At 40.5% G+C, this 23303-nt stretch overlaps 1 protein-coding gene across 1 annotated transcript; it reads left to right on the top strand.

The window, feature by feature from the left end:
* Positions 1–320: 320 nt before the first annotated feature.
* Positions 321–21633, top strand: LOC115122591 (gamma-crystallin N-B-like). The gene is made up of 4 exons (XM_065005967.1): positions 321–384; positions 17886–18134; positions 19167–19312; positions 21178–21633. The coding sequence occupies exons 1-4, from the start codon at positions 364–366 to the stop codon at positions 21311–21313; spliced, it is 552 nt and encodes a 183-aa protein (XP_064862039.1). The 5' UTR covers positions 321–363; the 3' UTR covers positions 21314–21633.
* The last annotated feature ends 1670 nt before the right edge of the window (positions 21634–23303 follow it).

Raw genomic sequence — 23303 nt, 5'->3', positions numbered from 1 at the left:
TCCACACCATCAACACACAGCATAGCATCAACAGACACCACAACACACAGTACACCCCTCAAATCCCAATCAAAGCAAGAATGTCCCACCCCTGCCATTGTCCTGGACCCCCCCCCCACTAAACCAAAGTCCACTATCAGCAGTGTGACATGTAAGAGAAAGTGTCCATGGTGCAGAATTTCTTTAAACCCCTTCATTGTGGGGCCATTGTTATGTTGACCTGGTGATACCTCTCCTCTCCCTATTGGCCGTATGTATCAGGTGGTCAGCCTCTCCTCTCCCTATTGGCCATATATATTAGGCAGTCCACATCTTTCCACTCTCACACTGTGGGACAAACGTGGACAACAAACGGTGGACAAAATGTCGCAGTACTCAGGCAAGGTGAGTAGATAGCTATCGAACCTGGAAGCTATACATACAGCTATACATACAGTATACAGCTAAACATACAGTATACAGCTAAACATACAGTATACAGCTATACATACAGTATACAGCTATACATACAGTATACATACAGTATACAGCTATACATACAGTATACAGCTATACATACAGCTATACATACAGTATACAGCTATACATACAGTATACATACAGTATACAGCTATACATACAGTATACAGCTATACATACAGTATACAGCTATACATACAGTATACATACAGTATACAGCTATACATACAGTATACATACAGTATACAGCTATACATACAGCTATACATACAGTATACAGCTATACATACAGTATACAGCTATACATACAGTATACAGCTATACATACAGTATACAGCTATACATACAGTATACAGTATACATACATACAGTATACAGCTATACATACAGCTATACATACAGCTATACATACAGTATACAGCTATACATACAGCTATACATACAGTATACAGCTATACATACAGTATACAGCTATACATACAGTATACAGCTATACATACAGTATACAGCTATACATACAGTATACAGCTATACATACAGTATACAGCTATACATACAGCTATACATACAGTATACAGCTATACATACAGCTATACATACAGTATACAGCTATACATACAGTATACAGCTATACATACAGTATACATACAGTATACAGCTATACATACAGTATACATACAGTATACAGCTATACATACAGTATACAGCTATACATACAGTATACAGCTATACATACAGTATACAGTATACAGCTATACAGTATACAGCTATACATACAGTATACAGCTATACATACAGTATACAGCTATACATACAGTATACATATACATACAGTATACATACTATACATACAGTATACTATACTATACATACTATACATACAGTATACAGCTACATACATACAGTATACAGCTATACATACAGTATACAGCTATACATACAGTATACAGCTATACATACAGTATACAGCTATACATACAGTATACTATACATACAGCTATACATACAGTATACATACAGTATACAACAGCTATACATACAGTATACAGCTATACATACAGTATACAGCTATACATACAGCTATATACAGCTATACATACAGCTATACATACAGTATACAGCTATACATACAGTATACATACTATACATACAGTATACAGCTATACTATACATACAGTATACAGCTATACATATACATACAGTATATACATACAGTATACAGCTATACATACTATACATACAGTATACAGCTATACATACAGTATACAGCTATATACAGTATACAGCTATACATACAGTATACAGCTATACATATATACATACAGCTATACAGTATACAGTATACAGCTATACATACAGCTATACATAGTATACAGCTATACATACATACATACAGTATACAGCTATACATACAGCTATACATACAGTATACATATACAGCTATACATACAGTATACAGCTATACATACAGTATACAGCTATACATACAGTATACAGCTATACATACAGTATACATACAGTATACAGCTATACATACAGTATACAGCTATACATACAGTATACAGCTATACATACTATACATACAGTATACAGCTATACATACAGTATACAGCTACAGTTTACATACAGTATACAGCTATACATACAGTATACAGCTATACATACAGTATACATACAGCTATACATACAGTATACAGCTATACAGTATACAGCTATACATACAGTATACAGCTATACATACAGTATACAGCTATACATACAGCTATACATACAGTATACAGCTATACATACAGTATACAGCTATACAGTACAGCTATATACATACAGTATACAGCTATACATACAGTATACAGCTATACATACAGTATACAGCTATACATACAGTATACATACAGTATACAGCTATACATACAGTATACATACAGTATACAACTATACATACAGTATACAGCTATACACTATACATACAGTATACAGCTATACATACAGTATACATACAAACAACATACATACAGTATACAGCTATACATACAGTATACAGCTATACATACAGTATACAGTATACATACAGTATACAGCTATACATACAGTATACATACAGTATACAGCTATACATACAGTATACAGCTATACATACAGTATACACTAAACATACAGTATACATACAGTATATACTATATACAGCTATACATACAGTATACAGCTATACATACAGTATACAGCTATACATACAGTATACAGCTATACATACAGTACATACAGTATACATACAGTATACAGCTATACATACAGTACAGTATACAGCTATACATACAGTATACAGCTATACATACAGTATACAGCTATACATACAGTATACATACAGTATACAGCTATACATACAGTATACAGCTATACATACAGTATACAGCTATACATACAGTATACATACAGTATACAGCTATACATACAGTACATAACAGCTATACAGTATACAGCAGTATACATACAGTATACATACAGTATACAGCAGTTTACATACAGTATACAGCTATACATACAGTATACAGCTATACATACAGTATATACAGTATACAGCTATACATACAGTATACATACAGTATACATACAGTATACAGCTATACATACAGTATACAGCTATACATACAGTATACAGCTATACATACAGTATACAGCTATACATACAGTATACAGTATACATACAGTATAGATACAGTATACATACAGTATACAACAGCTATACATACAGTATACAGCTATACATACAGTATACAGCTATACATACAGTATACATACAGTATACATACAGTATACAGCTATACATACAGTATACAACTATACATACAGTATACAGCTATACATACAGCTATACATACAGTATACAGTATACATACAGTATACAGCTATACATACAGTTTACATACAGTATACAGCTATACATACAGTTTACATACAGTATACAGCTATACATACAGCTATACATACAGTATACAGCTATACATACAGTATACAGCTATACATACAGTATACAGCTATACATACAGTATACAGCTATACATACAGTATACATACAGTATACAGCTATACATACAGTATACAGCTATACATACAGTATACATACAGTATACAGCTATACATACAGTATACATACAGTATACAGCTATACATACAGTATACAGCTATACATACTATACATACAGTATACAGCTATACATACAGTATACAGCTATACATACAGTATACAGTATACAGCTATACATACAGTATACAGCAGTACATACTATACATACAGTATACAGCTATACATACAGTATACAGTATACAGCTATACATACAGTATACATACAGTATACAGCTATACATACAGTATACATACAGTATACAGCTATACATACAGTATACAGCTATACATACAGTATACATACAGTATACAGCTATACATACAGTATACAGCTATACATACAGTATACAGCTATACATACAGTATACAGCTATACATACAGTATACATACAGTATACAGCTATACATACAGTATACAGCTATACATACAGTATACATACAGTATACAGCTATACATACAGTATACAGTATACAGCTATACATACAGTATACAGCAGTATACAGTATACATACAGTATACAGCTATACATACAGTATACAGCTATACATATACATACAGTATACATACAGTATACAGCTATACATACAGTATACAGTATACATACAGTATACAGCTATACATACAGTATACAGCTATACATACAGTATACAGCTATACATACAGCTATACATACAGTATACAGCTATACATACAGTATACAGCTATACATACAGTATACAGCTATACATACAGTATACAGCTATACATACAGTATACATACAGTATACAGCTATACATACAGTATACAGCTATACATACAGTATACAGCTATACATACAGTATACATACAGTATACAGCTATACATACAGTATACAGCTATACATACAGTATACATACAGTATACAGCTATACATACAGTATACATACACAGTATACATACAGTATACAGCTATACATACAGTATACAGCTATACATACAGTATACATACAGTATACAGTATACAGTATACAGCAGTATACATACAGTATACAGCTATACATACAGCTATACATACAGTATACATGCGGTATACAGCTATACATACAGTATACATACAGTATACATACAGCTATACATACAGTATACAGCTATACATACAGTATACAGCTATACATACAGTATACAGCTATACATACAGTATACAGTATACATACAGTATACAGCTATACATACAGTATACAGCTATACATACAGTATACAGCCATACATACAGTATACATACATACAGTATACATACATACAGCTATACATACAGTATTACATACAGTATACAGCTATACATACAGTATACAGCTATACATACAGTATACATACAGTATACATACAGCTATACATACAGTATACAGCTATACATACAGTATACAGCTATACATATACATACAGTATACAGTATACATACAGTATACAGCTAACATACAGTATACATATACATATACAGCTATACATATACAGTATACACAGTATACAGCTATACATACAGTATACAGCTATACATACAGTATACAGCTATACTATACAGTATACAGCTATACATACAGTATACATACAGTATACAGCTATACATACAGTATATATACATACAGTATACAGCTATACATACAGTATACAGCTATACATACAGTATACAGCTATACATACAGTATACAGCTACATACATACAGTATACAGCTATACATACAGTATACATACTATACATACAGTATACAGTATACAGCTATACATACAGTATACAGCTATACATACAGTATACAGCTATACATACAGTATACAGCTATACATACAGTATATAGCTATACATACAGTATACAGTATACATACAGTATACACAGCTATACAGTATACAGCTATACATACAGTATACAGCTATACATACAGTATACATACATACAGTATACAGTATACATACAGTATACAGCTATACATACAGCTATACATACAGTATACATATACAGTATACAGCTATACATACAGTATACAGCTATACATACAGCTATACATACAGTATACAGCTATACATACAGTATACAGCTAAACATACAGTATACAGCTATACATACATACAGTATACAGCTATACATACAGTATACATATAGTATACAGTATACAGTATACAGCTATACATACAGCTATACATACAGTATACAGCTATACATACAGCTATACAGCTATACATACAGTATACAGCTATACATATACAGCAGTATACACATACAGTATACAGCTATACAGTATACAGTATACATACATACATACAGTATACAGCTATACATACAGCTATACAGCAGCTATATACAGTATACAGTATACAGCTATACAGTATACAGCTATACATACAGCTATACATACAGTATACAGCTATACATACAGTATACATACAGTATACATACAGTATACAGCTATACAGTATACAGCTATACACAAACATACAGTATACAGCTACATACAGTATACAGTATACAGCTATACATACAGTATACAGCTATACATATACAGTATACAGCTACATACAGTATACAGTATACAGCTATACATACAGTATACAGCTACATACAGTATACATATACAGCTATACATACAGTATACAGCTATACATACACAGTATACAGTATACATACAGTATACATACATACAGTATACATACTATACATACAACTATACATACAGTATACAGCTATACATACAGTATACAGCTACATACAGTATACAGCTATACATACAGTATACAGCTATACATACAGTATACAGCTATACATACAGTATACAGCTATACATACAGTATACAGCTATACATACAGTATACAGCTATACATACAGTATACAGCTATACATACAGCTATACATACAGTATACAGCTATACATACAGTATACAGCTATACATACAGTATACATACAGTATACAGCTATACATACATACAGTATACATACAGTATACAGCTATACATACAGTATACAGCTATACATACAGTATACAGCTATACATACAGTATACAGTATACAGCTATACATACAGTATACAGCTATACATACAGTATACAGCTATACATACAGTATACAGCTAAACATACAGTATACAGCTATACATACAGTATACAGCTATACATACAGTATACAGCTATACATATACAGTATACAGCTATACATACAGTATACAGCTATACATACAGTATACAGCTATACATACAGCTATACATACAGTATACAGCTATACATACAGTATACAGCTATACATACAGTATACAGCTATACATACAGCTATACATACAGTATACAGCTATACATACAGTATACATACAGTATACAGCTATACATACAGCTATACATACAGTATACAGCTATACATACAGTATACAGCTATACATACAGTATACAACTATACATACAGTATACAGCTATACATACAGTATACAGCTATACATACAGTATACAGCTATACATACAGTATACAGCTATACATACAGTATACAGTATACATACACTATACATACAGTATACAGCTATACATACAGTATACAGCTATACATACAGTATACAGCAACAATACAGTATACAGCTATACATACAGTATACAGCTATACAGTATACAGCTATACATACAGTATACATACAGCTATACATACAGTATACAGCTATACATACATACAGCTATACATACAGTATACAGTATACATACAGCTATACATACAGTATACAGTATACAGCTATACTATACATACAGCTATATACATACTATACATACAGTATATACATACAGTATACAGCTATACATACAGTATACATACAGTATACAGCTATACATACAGTATACAGCTATACATACAGTATACAGCTATACATACAGTATACATACAGTATACAGCTATACATACAGTATACATACAGTATACAGCTATACATACAGTATACAGCTATACATACAGTATACAGCTATACATACAGCTATACATACAGTATACAGCTATACATACAGTATACAGCTATACATACAGTATACAGCTATACATACAGCTATACATACAGTATACAGCTATACATACAGTATACAGCTATACATACAGTATACAGCTATATATACAGTATACAGCTACATACATACAGCAGTATACAGCTATACATACAGTATACAGCTATACATACAGCTATACATACAGTATACAGCTATACATACAGTATACAGTATACATACAGTATACAGCTATACATACAGCTATACATACAGTATACAGCTATACATACAGTATACAGCTATACATACAGTATACATACAGTATACAGCTATACATACAGTACATACAGTATACAGTATACAGCTATACAAACAGCTATACATATACAGTATACAGCTATACATACAGCTAAACATACAGTATACAGCTACATACAGTATACAGCTATACATACAGTATACAGCTATATACATACATACAGTATATAGCATACATACAGTATACAGCTATACATACAGTATACAGCTATACATACAGTATACAGCTATACATACAGATATATATACAGTATACAGCTATACATACAGTATACAGCTATACATACAGCTATATATACAGTATACAGCTATACATACAGCTATACATACAGTATACAGCTATACATACAGTATACAGCTATACATACAGTATACAGCTATACATACAGTATACAGCTATACATACAGTATACAGCTATACATACAGTTTACAGCTATACATACAGCTATACATACAGTATACAGCCATACATACAGTATACATATAGTATACAGCTATACATACAGTATACAGCTACATACATACAGCTATACATACAGTATACAGCTATACATACAGTATACAGCTATACATACAGCTATACAGCTATACATACAGTATACAGCTATACATACAGTATATACACAGCTATACATACAGTTTACAGCTATACATACAGCAGTATATACATACAGTATACAGCTATATACATACAGTATACAGCTATACATACAGTATACAGCTATATATACAGTATACAGCTATACATACAGTATACAGCTATACATACAGTATACAGCTATACATACAGCCATACATACAGTATACAGCTATACATACAGTATACAGCTATACATACAGTATACAGCTATACATACAGCTATATATACAGTATACAGCTATACATACAGCTATACATACAGTATACAGCTATACATACAGCTATATATACAGTATACAGCTATACATACAGTATACAGCTATACATACAGTATACAGCTATATATACAGTATACAGCTATACATACAGCTATATATACAGTATACAGCTATACATACAGCTATATATACAGTATACAGCTATACATACAGCTATATATACAGTATACAGCTATACATACAGTATACAGCTATACATACAGCCATACATACAGTATACAGCTATACATACAGTATACAGCTATACAAACAGTATACAGCTATACATACAGTATACAGCTATACATACAGTATACAGCTATACATACATTATACAACTATAGTTTGTAGTTTCCCTCATCTCCACAGAGGAGCTCTGTCAGAGTGACCATCGGGTTCTTGGTCAACTCCCTGAACAAGGCCCTTCCTACCCCGATTGCTCAGTTCTGCAGGGAGGCCAGCTCTAGGAAGAGTCTTGGTAGTTCCAAACTTCTTCCATTTAAGAATGATGGAGGCCAATGTGTTCTTGGGGACCTTCCATGCTGTGGAATTTTTTTTGGTACCCTTCCCCAGATCTTTGCCTCGACACAATCCTGTCTCGGGGCTCTACGGACAATTATTTTTTACTTTTTAAATCCATTGCAGTATAAGGCTGTAACGTAACAAAATGTGGAAAAAGTCAAGGGGTCTGAATACTTTCACTGTACATACTGTACATACTGTCAGGTTTGGGCAGGTTACATTCAACATGTATTATGTTACAGTTACAGTAAATCCGAGACACTCAAATTAGTATTATATGTTACGTTTGGTAACATAAGACAGAAGGTTACTTAAGGCAAAAACGAAAAGGAAAAAAACGAAAGGAGGGTATAACGCAAACGTCTAGAGTCCCATCACAAACAATTTTAGCATTATAGATCATTATCAACTTTTACTTTTCCTTTAACAAAAAAAAAAGAATAATAATTTGACATTGACACCTAATCCACAGGAGCCTTGCATATTTTCCTTTTAGATACAATACAGTAAAATCTAATACAATACAATACAAAATGTATTAATCCCAACGGGGCGATTCAGTCTGGGCTGCAGGGTTAAGGGGGTGTAGTGCAATTTTAAAAAAACTGAAAGTCCATGGTAGTCACAGTTGTTAATTAACGTCAGGGCTATACTATCTCTAGAATAGTCTCTATGTCTTCCTTATTAATGGTCCTGTTAACCAGGAAGATGGCCTCGGTTACAAACGAGGCCCGGCTCCTATTGGTGGAGCACTTGAGACAGAGCAGGCGGCGGTCAAAAAAGGGAGCAGTTTGAACTGCGGGTTGAGGACATGGGTGCTGTCCCCCAGGATGTCATGGGCCTTCCTCCTTGGCCTGCTGCTCAACGAATGAAGCCAGACTTCTGAGAGACACCGGTGATCTTACAGGAGCCGTTCACAATGGCTTGAAGGCGGATCCACGAAGAAGAAACCGAACGCTTTTGTATGAAAGAACTGTAAACGGTTTTGTGGACGCTGAATGAAGTCAGTTTTCTGAGGAAGTATTGTTTCTGGTGAGATTTTTCGATGATGGCGTCTGTGTTTTTTTTCCATACCTCAGTGTGTTATAGAAGATGGTACCAAGATATTTATACTCATGCACAATGTCTACCTCCTCACATTGGATGATCACCTAATCCATCCTGAAGTCGACAAGCATTTATTTCATCTTGGAGACATTCAACTCCAGCACCGTACTGTCACACCAGTCAATGAAGTCCTGGAGGGCTGGGACATGGACCTATTCAGACCCTGAGAGGTGTCAGAGGAGGGCTGGGACATGGTCCTACTTAGACCCTGAGAGGTGTCAGAGGAGGGCTGGGACATGGTCCTACTTAGACCCTGAGAGGAGTCAGAGGAGGGCTGGGACATGGTCCTACTCAGACCCTGAGAGGTGTCAGAGGAGGGCTGGGACATGGTCCTACTCAGACCCTGAGAGGAGTCAGAGGAGGGCTGGGACATGGTCAGACCCTGAGAGGTGTCAGAGGAGGGCTGGGACATGGTCAGACCCTGAGAGGTGTCAGAGGAGGGCTGGGACATGGTCAGACCCTGAGAGGAGTCAGAGGAGGGTTGGGACATGGTCAGACCCTGAGAGGTGTCAGAGGAGGGCTGGGACATGGTCCTACTCAGACCCTGAGAGGAGTCAGAGGAGGGTTGGGACATGGTCAGACCCTGAGAGGAGTCAGAGGAGGGCTGGGACATGGTCCTACTCAGACCCTGAGAGGTGTCAGAGGAGGGCTGGGACATGGTCAGACCCTGAGAGGTGTCAGAGGAGGGCTGGGACATGGTCCTACTCAGACCCTGAGAGGAGTCAGAGGAGGGCTGGGACATGGTCCTACTCAGACCCTGAGAGGAGTCAGAGGAGGGCTGGGACATGGTCCTACTCAGACCCTGAGAGGAGTCAGAGGAGGGTTGGAACATGGTCCTACTCAGACCCTGAGAGGAGTCAGAGGAGGGCTGGGACATGGTCCTACTCAGACCCTGAGAGGAGTCAGAGGAGGGCTGGGACATGGTCCTACTCAGACCCTGAGAGGAGTCAGAGGAGGGCTGGGACATGGACCTACTCAGACCCTGAGAGGTGTCAGAGGAGGGCTGGGACATGGTCCTACTCAGACCCTGAGAGGTGTCAGAGGAGGGTTGGAACATGGTCCTACTCAGACCCTGAGAGGAGTCAGAGGAGGGCTGGGACATGGTCAGACCCTGAGAGGAGTCAGAGGAGGGTTGGGTCATGGTCAGACCCTGAGAGCTTTCAGAGGAGGGTTGTGTCATCAGCAAACTTCAGAAGTGGTGCAATAGCCCTCAAAGCCTTGTGGGCATTGAGAGAGCGAGGCTTGTCCTTCTTGGGAACAGGGATAATGGTGGATGTTTTCATTGGCAGTGGGACCAGACCAGGCTCCAGCAAAGACTGGAACAGGTGGATTAGAACCTCACTGAGCTGCTCAGCACAGTACCAGACGTTCCTGCCGTCAGGTACCATCCAGTCCCATCCAGTCCATAGTGGTCTCTGATTGGTGGTCATCAGTTGGTGTGTCATCATAGTGGTCTCTGATTGGTGGTCATCAGTCGGTGTGTCATCATAGTAGTCTCTGATTGGTGGTCATCAGTTGGTGTGTCATCACAGTGGTCTCTGATTGGTGGTCATCAGTTGGTGTGTCATCATAGTGGTCTCTGATTGGTGGTCATCAGTTGGTGTGTCATCATAGTGGTCTCTGATTGGTGGTCATCAGTTGGTGTGTCATCACAGTGGTCTCTGATTGGTGGTCATCAGTTGGTGTGTCATCATAGTGGTCTCTGATTGGTGGTCATCAGTTGGTGTGTCATCACAGTGGTCTCTGATTGGTGGTCATCAGTTGGTGTGTCATCATAGTGGTCTCTGATTGGTGGTCATCAGTTGGTGTGTCATCATAGTGGTCTCTGATTGGTGATCATCAGTTGGTGTGTCATCATAGTGGTCTCTGATTGGTGGTCATCAGTTGGTGTGTCATCACAGTGGTCTCTGATTGGTGGTCATCAGTTGGTGTGTCATCATAGTGGTCTCTGATTGGTGGTCATCAGTTGGTGTGTCATCATAGTGGTCTCTGATTGGTGGTCATCAGTTGGTGTGTCATCACAGTGGTCTCTGATTGGTGGTCATCAGTTGGTGTGTCATCATAGTAGTCTCTGATTGGTGGTCATCGGTTGGTGTGTCATCATAGTGGTCTCTGATTGGTGGTCATCAGTTGGTGTCATCACAGTGGTCTCTGATTGCTGGTCATCAGTTGGTGTGTCATCACAGTGGTCTCTGATTGGTGGTCATCAGTTGGTGTGTCATCATAGTGGTCTCTGATTGGTGGTCATCAGTTGGTGTGTCATCATAGTGGTCTCTGATTGGTGGTCATCAGTTGGTGTGTCATCACAGTGGTCTCTGATTGGTGGTCAACTGTTGGTGTGTCATCATAGTGGTCTCTGATTGGTGGGTCATCAGTTGGTGTGTCATAACAGTGGTCTCTGATTGGTGGTCATCAGTTGGTGTGTCATCATAGTGGTCTCTGATTGGTGGTCATCAGTTGGTGTGTCATCACAGTGGTCTCTGATTGGTGGTCATCAGTTGGTGTGTCATCACAGTGGTCTCTGATTGGTGGTCAGTTGGTGTGTCATCATAGTGGTCTCTGATTGGTGGTCATCAGTTGGTGTGTCATCACAGTGGTCTCTGATTGGTGGTCATCAGTTGGTGTGTCATCACAGTGGTCTCTGATTGGTGGTCATCAGTTGGTGTGTCATCATAGTGGTCTCTGATTGGTGGTCATCAGTTGGTGTGTCATCATAGTGGTCTCTGATTTGTGGTCATCAGTTGGTGTGTCATCATAGTGGTCTCTGATTGGTGGTCATCAGTTGGTGTGTCATCACAGTGGTCTCTGATTGGTGGTCATCAGTTGGTGTGTCATCACAGTGGTCTCTGATTGGTGGTCATCAGTTGGTGTGTCATCATAGTGGTCTCTGATTGGTGGTCATCAGTTGGTGTGTCATCATAGTGGTCTCTGATTGGTGGTCATCAGTTGGTGTGTCATCATAGTGGTCTCTGATTGGTGGTCATCAGTTGGTGTGTCATCATAGTGGTCTCTGATTGGTGGTCATCAGTTGGTGTGTCATCATAGTGGTCTCTGATTGGTGGTCATCAGTTGGTGTGTCATCACAGTGGTCTCTGATTGGTGGTCATCAGTTGGTGTGTCATCACAGTGGTCTCTGATTGGTGGTCATCAGTTGGTGTGTCATCATAGTGGTCTCTGATTGGTGGTCATCAGTTGGTGTGTCATCATAGTGGTCTCTGATTGGTGGTCATCAGTTGGTGTGTCATCATAGTGGTCTCTGATTGGTGGTCATCAGTTGGTGTGTCATCATAGTGGTCTCTGATTGGTGGTCATCAGTTGGTGTGTCATCACAGTGGTCTCTGATTGGTGGTCATCAGTTGGTGTGTCATCACAGTGGTCTCTGATTGGTGGTCATCAGTTGGTGTGTCATCACAGTGGTCTCTGATTGGTGGTCAACTGTTGGTGTGTCATCATAGTGGTCTCTGATTGGTGGTCATCAGTTGGTGTGTCATCACAGTGGTCTCTGATTGGTGGTCATCAGTTGGTGTGTCATCATAGTGGTCTCTGATTGGTGGTCATCAGTTGGTGTGTCATCATAGTGGTCTCTGATTGGTGGTCATCAGTTGGTGTGTCATCACAGTGGTCTCTGATTGGTGGTCATCAGTTGGTGTGTCATCACAGTGGTCTCTGATTGGTGGTCATCAGTTGGTGTGTCATCATAGTGGTCTCTGATTGGTGGTCATCAGTTGGTGTGTCATCATAGTGGTCTCTGATTGGTGGTCATCAGTTGGTGTGTCATCATAGTGGTCTCTGATTGGTGGTCATCAGTTGGTGTGTCATCATAGTGGTCTCTGATTGGTGGTCATCAGTTGGTGTGTCATCATAGTGGTATCTGATTGGTGGTCATCAGTTGGTGTGTCATCACAGTGGTCTCTGATTGGTGGTCATCAGTTGGTGTGTCATCATAGTGGTCTCTGATTGGTGGTCATCAGTTGGTGTGTCATCACAGTGGTCTCTGATTGGTGGTCATCAGTTGGTGTGTCATCACAGTGGTCTCTGATTGGTGGTCATCAGTTGGTGTGTCATCACAGTGGTCTCTGATTGGTGGTCAACTGTTGGTGTGTCATCATAGTGGTCTCTGATTGGTGGTCATCAGTTGGTGTGTCATCACAGTGGTCTCTGATTGGTGGTCATCAGTTGGTGTGTCATCATAGTGGTCTCTGATTGGTGGTCATCAGTTGGTGTGTCATCATAGTGGTCTCTGATTGGTGGTCATCAGTTTGTGTCATCATAGTGGTCTCTGATTGGTGGTCATCAGTTGGTGTGTCATCACAGTGGTCTCTGATTGGTGGTCATCAGTTGGTGTGTCATCATAGTGGTCTCTGATTGGTGGTCATCAGTTGGTGTGTCATCATAGTGGTCTCTGATTGGTGATCATCAGTTGGTGTGTCATCATAGTGGTCTCTGATTGGTGGTCATCAGTTGGTGTGTCATCACAGTGGTCTCTGATTGGTGGTCATCAGTTGGTGTGTCATCATAGTGGTCTCTGATTGGTGGTCATCAGTTGGTGTGTCATCATAGTGGTCTCTGATTGGTGGTCATCAGTTGGTGTGTCATCACAGTGGTCTCTGATTGGTGGTCATCAGTTGGTGTGTCATCATAGTAGTCTCTGATTGGTGGTCATCGGTTGGTGTGTCATCATAGTGGTCTCTGATTGGTGGTCATCAGTTGGTGTGTCATCACAGTGGTCTCTGATTGGTGGTCATCAGTTGGTGTGTCATCACAGTGGTCTCTGATTGGTGGTCATCAGTTGGTGTGTCATCATAGTGGTCTCTGATTGGTGGTCATCAGTTGGTGTGTCATCATAGTGGTCTCTGATTGGTGGTCATCAGTTGGTGTGTCATCACAGTGGTCTCTGATTGGTGGTCAACTGTTGGTGTGTCATCATAGTGGTCTCTGATTGGTGGTCATCAGTTGGTGTGTCATAACAGTGGTCTCTGATTGGTGGTCATCAGTTGGTGTGTCATCATAGTGGTCTCTGATTGGTGGTCATCAGTTGGTGTGTCATCACAGTGGTCTCTGATTGGTGGTCATCAGTTGGTGTGTCATCACAGTGGTCTCTGATTGGTGGTCATCAGTTGGTGTGTCATCATAGTGGTCTCTGATTGGTGGTCATCAGTTGGTGTGTCATCACAGTGGTCTCTGATTGGTGGTCATCAGTTGGTGTGTCATCACAGTGGTCTCTGATTGGTGGTCATCAGTTGGTGTGTCATCATAGTGGTCTCTGATTGGTGGTCATCAGTTGGTGTGTCATCATAGTGGTCTCTGATTGGTGGTCATCAGTTGGTGTGTCATCACAGTGGTCTCTGATTGGTGGTCATCAGTTGGTGTGTCATCACAGTGGTCTCTGATTGGTGGTCATCAGTTGGTGTGTCATCATAGTGGTCTCTGATTGGTGGTCATCAGTTGGTGTGTCATCATAGTGGTCTCTGATTGGTGGTCATCAGTTGGTGTGTCATCATAGTGGTCTCTGATTGGTGGTCATCAGTTGGTGTGTCATCATAGTGGTCTCTGATTGGTGGTCATCAGTTGGTGTGTCATCATAGTGGTCTCTGATTGGTGGTCATCAGTTGGTGTGTCATCACAGTGGTCTCTGATTGGTGGTCATCAGTTGGTGTGTCATCATAGTGGTCTCTGATTGGTGGTCATCAGTTGGTGTGTCATCACAGTGGTCTCTGATTGGTGGTCATCAGTTGGTGTGTCATCACAGTGGTCTCTGATTGGTGGTCATCAGTTGGTGTGTCATCACAGTGGTCTCTGATTGGTGGTCAACTGTTGGTGTGTCATCATAGTGGTCTCTGATTGGTGGTCATCAGTAGGTGTGTCATCACAGTGGTCTCTGATTGGTGGTCATCAGTTGGTGTGTCATCATAGTGGTCTCTGATTTGTGGTCATCAGTTGGTGTGTCATCATAGTGGTCTCTGATTGGTGGTCATCAGTTGGTGTGTCATTACAGTGGTCTCTGATTAGTGGTCATCAGTTGGTGTGTCATCATAGTGGTCTCTGATTGGTGGTCATCAGTTGGTGTGTCATCATAGTGGTCTCTGATTGGTGGTCATCATTTGGTGTGTCATTACAGTGGTCTCTGATTGGTGGTCATCATTTGGTGTGTCATTACAGTGGTCTCTGATTGGTGGTCATCATTTGGTGTGTCATTACAGTGGTCTCTGATTGGTGGTCATCATTTGGTGTGTCATTACAGTGGTCTCTGATTGATGGTCATCATTTGGTGTGTCATTACAGTGGTTTCTGATTGGTAGCCAGACTCGCTCAGGCGGAACAAACTTAAACTTGTGCCTTTTTCCAACGCTTAATAGAATTTCATTGAGAAAACAGTCAAAATGGAGAAAAACATTCGTAAATTTAAAAATAATCCAAGAAGTAATCATCTAGTTTTTTCAAAAGTATCGATAATCTGATTACAATATTTTTTGCTGGTAACGTAACTAATTACAATTACAATTTGTTTGTAGTCAGTTACTCCCCAACACTGTTGACTCTTAACCCACAGGAACATATTCATGTTACTCTTTTCACACTACTGAGCCCAAACAAGCCAAGCCAAACAAGTTGTAGGGCTGGGAAATCATTACTGGGCTGGCCTGCTTACATATCCCCAATAGTTGCTGGACCCGGTCTGGCCTGCTTACATATCCCCAATAGTTGCTGGAACTTGTCTGGCCTGCTTACATATCCCCAATAGTTGCTGGACCCGGTCTGGCCTGCTTACATATCCCCAATAGTTGCTGGACCCGGTCTGGCCTGCTTACATATCCCCAATAGTTGCTGGAACTTGTCTGTCCTGCTTACATATCCCCAATAGTTGCTGGACCCGGTCTGGCCTGCTTACATATCCCCAACAGTTGCTGGACCCGGTCTGGCCTGCTTACATATCCCCAATAGTTGCTGGAACCTGTCTGGCCTGCTTACATATCCCCAATAGTTGCTGGACCCGGTCTGGCCTGCTTACATATCCACAATAGTTGCTGGACCCGGGCTGGCCTGCTTACGTATCCCCAATAGTTGCTGGACCCGGGCTGGCCTGCTTACATACCAACAATAGTTGCTGGACCCGGTCTGGCCTGCTTACGTATCCCCAATAGTTGCTGGACCCGGGCTGGCCTGCTTACATACCAGCAATAGTTGCTGGACCCGGTCTGGCCTGCTTACGTATCCCCAATAGTTGCTGGACCCGGTCTGGCCTGCTTACGTATCCACAATAGTTGCTGGCACTGGGCTGGCCTGCTTACATACCAACAATAGTTGCTGGAACTGGGCTGAAAAATATACTACCTGAGCTAGCACAGTAGTTGTCAGAGTCTAGGTGATGTGGGTAAGGCGGAGTCAGGCGCAGGCCACAAAAGATGAGTAATATCCTCCATTCTGTAGGTCAGACTCTATTTCTACCTCACCAAACTGTCCCGTGTTCTATCCTCTGTGTCTGTATTCTACCCAGATCTGTTTCTACGAGGGGAAATGCTTCACGGGCAGGAAGCTGGAGATCTGCGGTGACTGTGATAACTTCCAGGACCGCGGATTCATGAACCGCGTCAACTCCATCCGCGTGGAGAGCGGGGCCTTCGTCTGCTTCGACCACCCCGACTTCAAGGGCCAGCAGTACATGCTGGAGCACGGAGATTACCCCGAGTTCCAGAGGTGGAACGCCCACAATGATCACATGGGCTCCTGCAGACCTATCAGGATGGTGAGGATTAAACGCTAACACTCGCGGTAAACCGATGCTGTGGAAACTGATGCCGCGGTAACGGACGCCGCGGTAACCTACGCCACCACGGCAACCTGTGGCTTTGTGAATACTGTAGGTTTACGGTGCTCATATAGTAATTTTGCAATAAGCTTTGTATTTGCATAGTAACAGAGTTAGGTGGTTACTTCTTAACAGCGTTGTAAGAGCTACTTGACGTGAAGGGTTAAAGTCAGAAGAGGACTAAAGCAGTAGGACAGTTTACGCCCCTCAACCCGCTTTAAAAAGACTGGCACTAGATACGTGATGTAACCCGGTCCAAGTACAGCTGGAAAGTGTGACTGATGTGTCAAGCCAGCACAGAATATTCAGGTGAATTGGCCACTCTAAAGTGTATCTTGGGCACACGCAGACAGACTGACTGACTGGTACATTACAATGTGAGATAGAGGAGACAGACAGATAGACTGACTGACTGTTGAGATGAGGGTTGTTGGAACTTCACCTAAACTTGAAGTCACAGTGATGTAATTTCTGATTTTTCCTCCCCCTCTCCTCCTCCTCTATCTCCTTTTCATCCTTCTCTCCCCATTTCCTCCTTATCCTCCTTCTTCTCCTCCACTCCACCCTCCTCCCCATGTCCTCCCCCTCCCCCTCCTCCTCCTCCTCCTCCTCCTCCTCCACGTTCTCCTTCTCTCCCCATTTCCTCCTTTTCATCCCCTCCTCCTCTCCCCATCTTCTCCTCCTCCACCCCACCCTCCTCCCCATCTTCTCCTCCTCATCCTCTTCCTCCTCTACTTCCTCCTTCTCCTCCCCATCTCCTCCCCCTTTCCTCCTCCTCCTTCTCCTCTTCATCCTCTTCCTACTCCTCCTCTTCATCCTCCTGCTCCTCCTCTTCATCCTCCTCCTCTTCTTCATCATCCTCCTCTTCATCATCATTGTCCTTTTCCTCCTTCTCCTCTTGCTCCTCCTTCTCATCCTCCTCTTCCTACTCCTCCTCCTCTTCCTCCTCCTCCTCCTCTCCTCTTCCAGCATGGAGAACACTACAGGATGGAGTTGTTTGAGGGAGCTGACTTTGCTGACCAGTGTGTTGAGGTGTGTGATGACGTGCCCTTCCTGCAGGGACGCGGTCTGACCAAGAACTGCATCAACTCTCTGAAGGTCTACGGAGACGGAGCGTACGTATCTACTGAATCAACTGCTGTTGACATTTCAATTCAATTCAATTCAATTCAATTCAATTCAATTCAAGTCAACTCCATTCAATTCATCAATGTATCTCTAGAGCTCCTGTGAATTGTAGTTAGCTGTTTATAAGCACATCCATAAACATTTTATAAGCATACAGTAAACACTTTATACAGTAAATTATCTACAGTAAACACTTTATACAGTAAATGATCTACGGTAAACACTTTATACAGTAAATTATCTACAGTAAACACTTTATACAGTAAAGTATCTACGGTAAACACTTTATACAGTAAATTATCTACGGTAAACACTTTATACAGTAAATTATCTACAGTAAACACTTTATACAGTAAATTATCTACAGTAAACACTTTATACAGTAAATTATCTACGGTAAACACTTTATACAGTAAAGTATCTACGGTAAACACTTTATACAGTAAATTATCTACAGTAAACACTTTATACAGTAAATTATCTACAGTAAACACTTTATACAGTAAATTATCTACAGTAAACACTTTATACAGTAAATTATCTACAGTAAACACTTTATACAGTAAATTATCTACAGTAAACACTTTATACAGTAAATTATCTACAGTAAATACTTTATACAGTAAATTATCTACGGTAAACACTTTATAGAGTAAATGATCTACGGTACACACTTTATACAGTAAATTAGCTACAGTAAACACTTTATACAGTAAAGTATCTACAGTAAACACTTTATACAGTAAATTATCTACAGTAAACACTTTATACAGTAAATTAGCTAAAGTAAACACTTTATACAGTAAATTAGCTAAAGTAAACACTTTATACAGTAAATTATCTACGGTAAACACGTTATACAGTAAATTATCTACAGTAAACACTTTATACAGTAAAGTATCTACAGTAAACACTTTATACAGTAAATTATCTACGGTAAACACTTTATACAGTAAATTAGCTACAGTAAACACTTTATACAGTAAATTATCTACGGTAAACACTTTATACAGTAAATTATCTACAGTAAACACTTTATACAGTAAATTATCTACAGTAAACACTTTATACGGTAAATTAGCTACGGTAACTACATTATACAGTAATCCCTAACATACAGTGTGACTGGAAATTGTAAAGACTTTTATTTACTGTATATTCTCTTCTCTCCTCCCTCTCATCTTCTCTATCCTGCTTTCCTTTCCTTCTCTTCTCACCACTCCCTCTTCTCAACTCTCCTACTCCTCCTCCCTCCTCTCTCCCCCTCCTCCTCCCCTCCTCCTCCCCTCCTCCTCCTCTCTCCCCCTCCTCCTCCCTTCTCTCTCCCCTCCTCCTCCTCCTCCCCCTCCTCCTCTCCTCCTCCTCCTCCTACCTTCTCCCTCTCCTCCTCCTCCTCCTCATCCCCTCTTCTCTCCTCCCTCTCATCTTATCCATCCTGCTTTCCTTCTCTTCTCACCACTCCCTCTTCTCAACTCTCCTACTCCTCCTCCCTCCACTCTCCCCCTCCCCCTCCTCCTCCCTTCTCCACTCCCCCCTCCTCCTCCTCTCTCCCCCTCCTCCTGCCCTCTCCTCTCCTCCTCCCCCTCCTCCTCCCTTCCCCTCTCCTCCTCCTTCACCTCCTCTCTCCCCCTCCTCCTCCCTTCTCCTCTCCTCCTCCTCCTCCTCCCTTCCCCTCTCCTCCTCCTCCTCCTCCTCCTCTCTCCCCCTCTTCTCTCCCCCTCCTCCTCCTCCTCCTCTCTCCCCCTCCTCCTCCCTTCTCCTCTCCTCATCCTCCTCCTCCCCCTCTTCTCTCCCCCTCCTTCTCCTCCTCCTCCCCCTCTTCTCTCCCCCTCCTTCTCCTCTCCCTCCATAGCTGGGTGCTTTATGAGGAACCTAACTTCCGCGGCCGTATGTACATCGTGGAGAGAGGAGACTACTCTAGTCACGTGGAGTGGCAGGCCCAGAACCCCAACATCCAGTCCATCCGCAGGGTGGTCAACTACTTCTAAACCACGACCTCTTGACCTCTGACCTTAGTCCGAGGGGTCAAACCTGGGATGTCAAACAGTAAAGGGGCACAACTTTACGGAAAACGTTCAGATGACATAGTTCTATTCGTGCCATTTGCATCTGTAACATTCTGACCGTGTCACCTCACTGAATGTGATGACATCCCAGGTTAGAGAATACATACATAAATCATACATACATGGATTACCAGGCGGAGGTGTAGTCAACAACGTTTACATCACAGGGCACAGAACTGTTTCTTTTATCTTCTAATCCAGTTGTTATAAAATTATATAAAAAAGACAGAACGAGAAAAAGATTTGCGTGTTTATTTTTCTACTGAAAACACAATCATCGTCTTCCGTGTTATTTCCATTTTTTACATGATGATACAAAGATCCTTATTTTCTATTATATACATATGTATATATATATATATATATCTTTATATTTAATCAACACACTCCATTCTTACTGGGCCATTTTCCCAGACAGAAATGAAGTCTAGTCGTGGACTAAAACACACTTCTATGGTGGTATAAAGTCCTGGACGAGGCTTAGTCTTAGTATGTGTTGGGGAAACCGGCCCTTATCCTTTGCTGATCGTGGATCTACAGAAAACATATAACAGACAGATATATTATGACATGTTAGCACCACTATACTAGATCGACCTATCATAGCACCACTATACTAGATCGACCTATCATAGCACCACCATCCTAGATCGACCTATCATAGCACCACTATACTATATCGACCTATCATAGCACCACCATCCTAGATCGACCTATCATAGCACCACTATACTAGATCGACCTATCATAGCACCACTATACTAGATCGACCTATCATAGCACCACCATACTAGATCGACCTATCATAGCACCACTATCCTAGATCGACCTATCATAGCACCACTATACTAGATCGACCTATCATAGCACCACTATACTAGATCGACCTATCATAGCACCACTATACTAGATCGACCTATCATAGCACCACTATACTAGATCGACCTATCATAGCACCACAATACTAGATCGACCTATGCTGAATACAACAGGTGTAGTAGATCTCACAGTGAAATGCTGAATACAACAGGTGTAGTAGACCTTACAGTGAAATGCTGAATACAACAGGTGTAGTAGACCTCACAGTGAAATGCTGAATACAACAGGTGTAGGTAGACCTCACAGTGAAATGCTGAATACAACAGGTGTAGTAGACCTCACAGTGAAATGCTGAATACAACAGGTGTAGTAGACCTTACAGTGAAATGCTGAATACAACAGGTGTAGTAGACCTTACAGTGAAATGCTGAATACAACAGGTGTAGTAGACCTTACAGTGAAATGCTGAATACAACAGGTGTAGTAGACCTCACAGTGAAATGCTGAATACAACAGGTGTAGGTAGACCTTACAGTGAAATGCTGAATACAACAGGTGTAGTAGACCATACAGTGAAATGCTGAATACAACAGGTGTAGTAGACCTTACAGTGAAATGCTGAATACAACAGGTGTAGGTAGACTTTACAGTGAAATGCTTCCTTACAAGCACCTAACCAACAATGCAGTACAAACAAGAATAATAAATAAAAGTAACAAGTAATTAAAGAGTAGCAGTAAAATAACAATAGCAAGACTATATACAGGGGAGTACCGGTACAGAGTCAATGTGCGGGGGCACCGGTTAGTCTAGGTAATTGAGGTAATATGTACAAGTAGGAGTTATTAAAGTGACTATGCATAGATGATAACAACAGAGAGTAGCAGTGGTGTAAAATAGGTGGGGGGTCAATGCACATAGTTTGTGTAGCCATTTGATTAGATGTTCAGGAGTCTTATGGCTTGGGGGTAGAAGCTGTTTAGAAGCCTCTTGGACCTAGACTTGGCGCTCCGATACCGCTTGCCATGTGGTAGCAGAGAGAACAGTCAATGACTAGGGTGGCTGGAGTTTTTGACCATTTTTAGGGCCTTCC

Source organism: Oncorhynchus nerka, linkage group LG20, assembly GCF_034236695.1.
Source record: "Oncorhynchus nerka isolate Pitt River linkage group LG20, Oner_Uvic_2.0, whole genome shotgun sequence".
Lineage (NCBI taxonomy): Eukaryota > Metazoa > Chordata > Actinopteri > Salmoniformes > Salmonidae > Oncorhynchus > Oncorhynchus nerka.
Note: the sequence above shows the minus strand (reverse complement) of the source record. Positions and strands in the feature narration are given on the sequence as shown.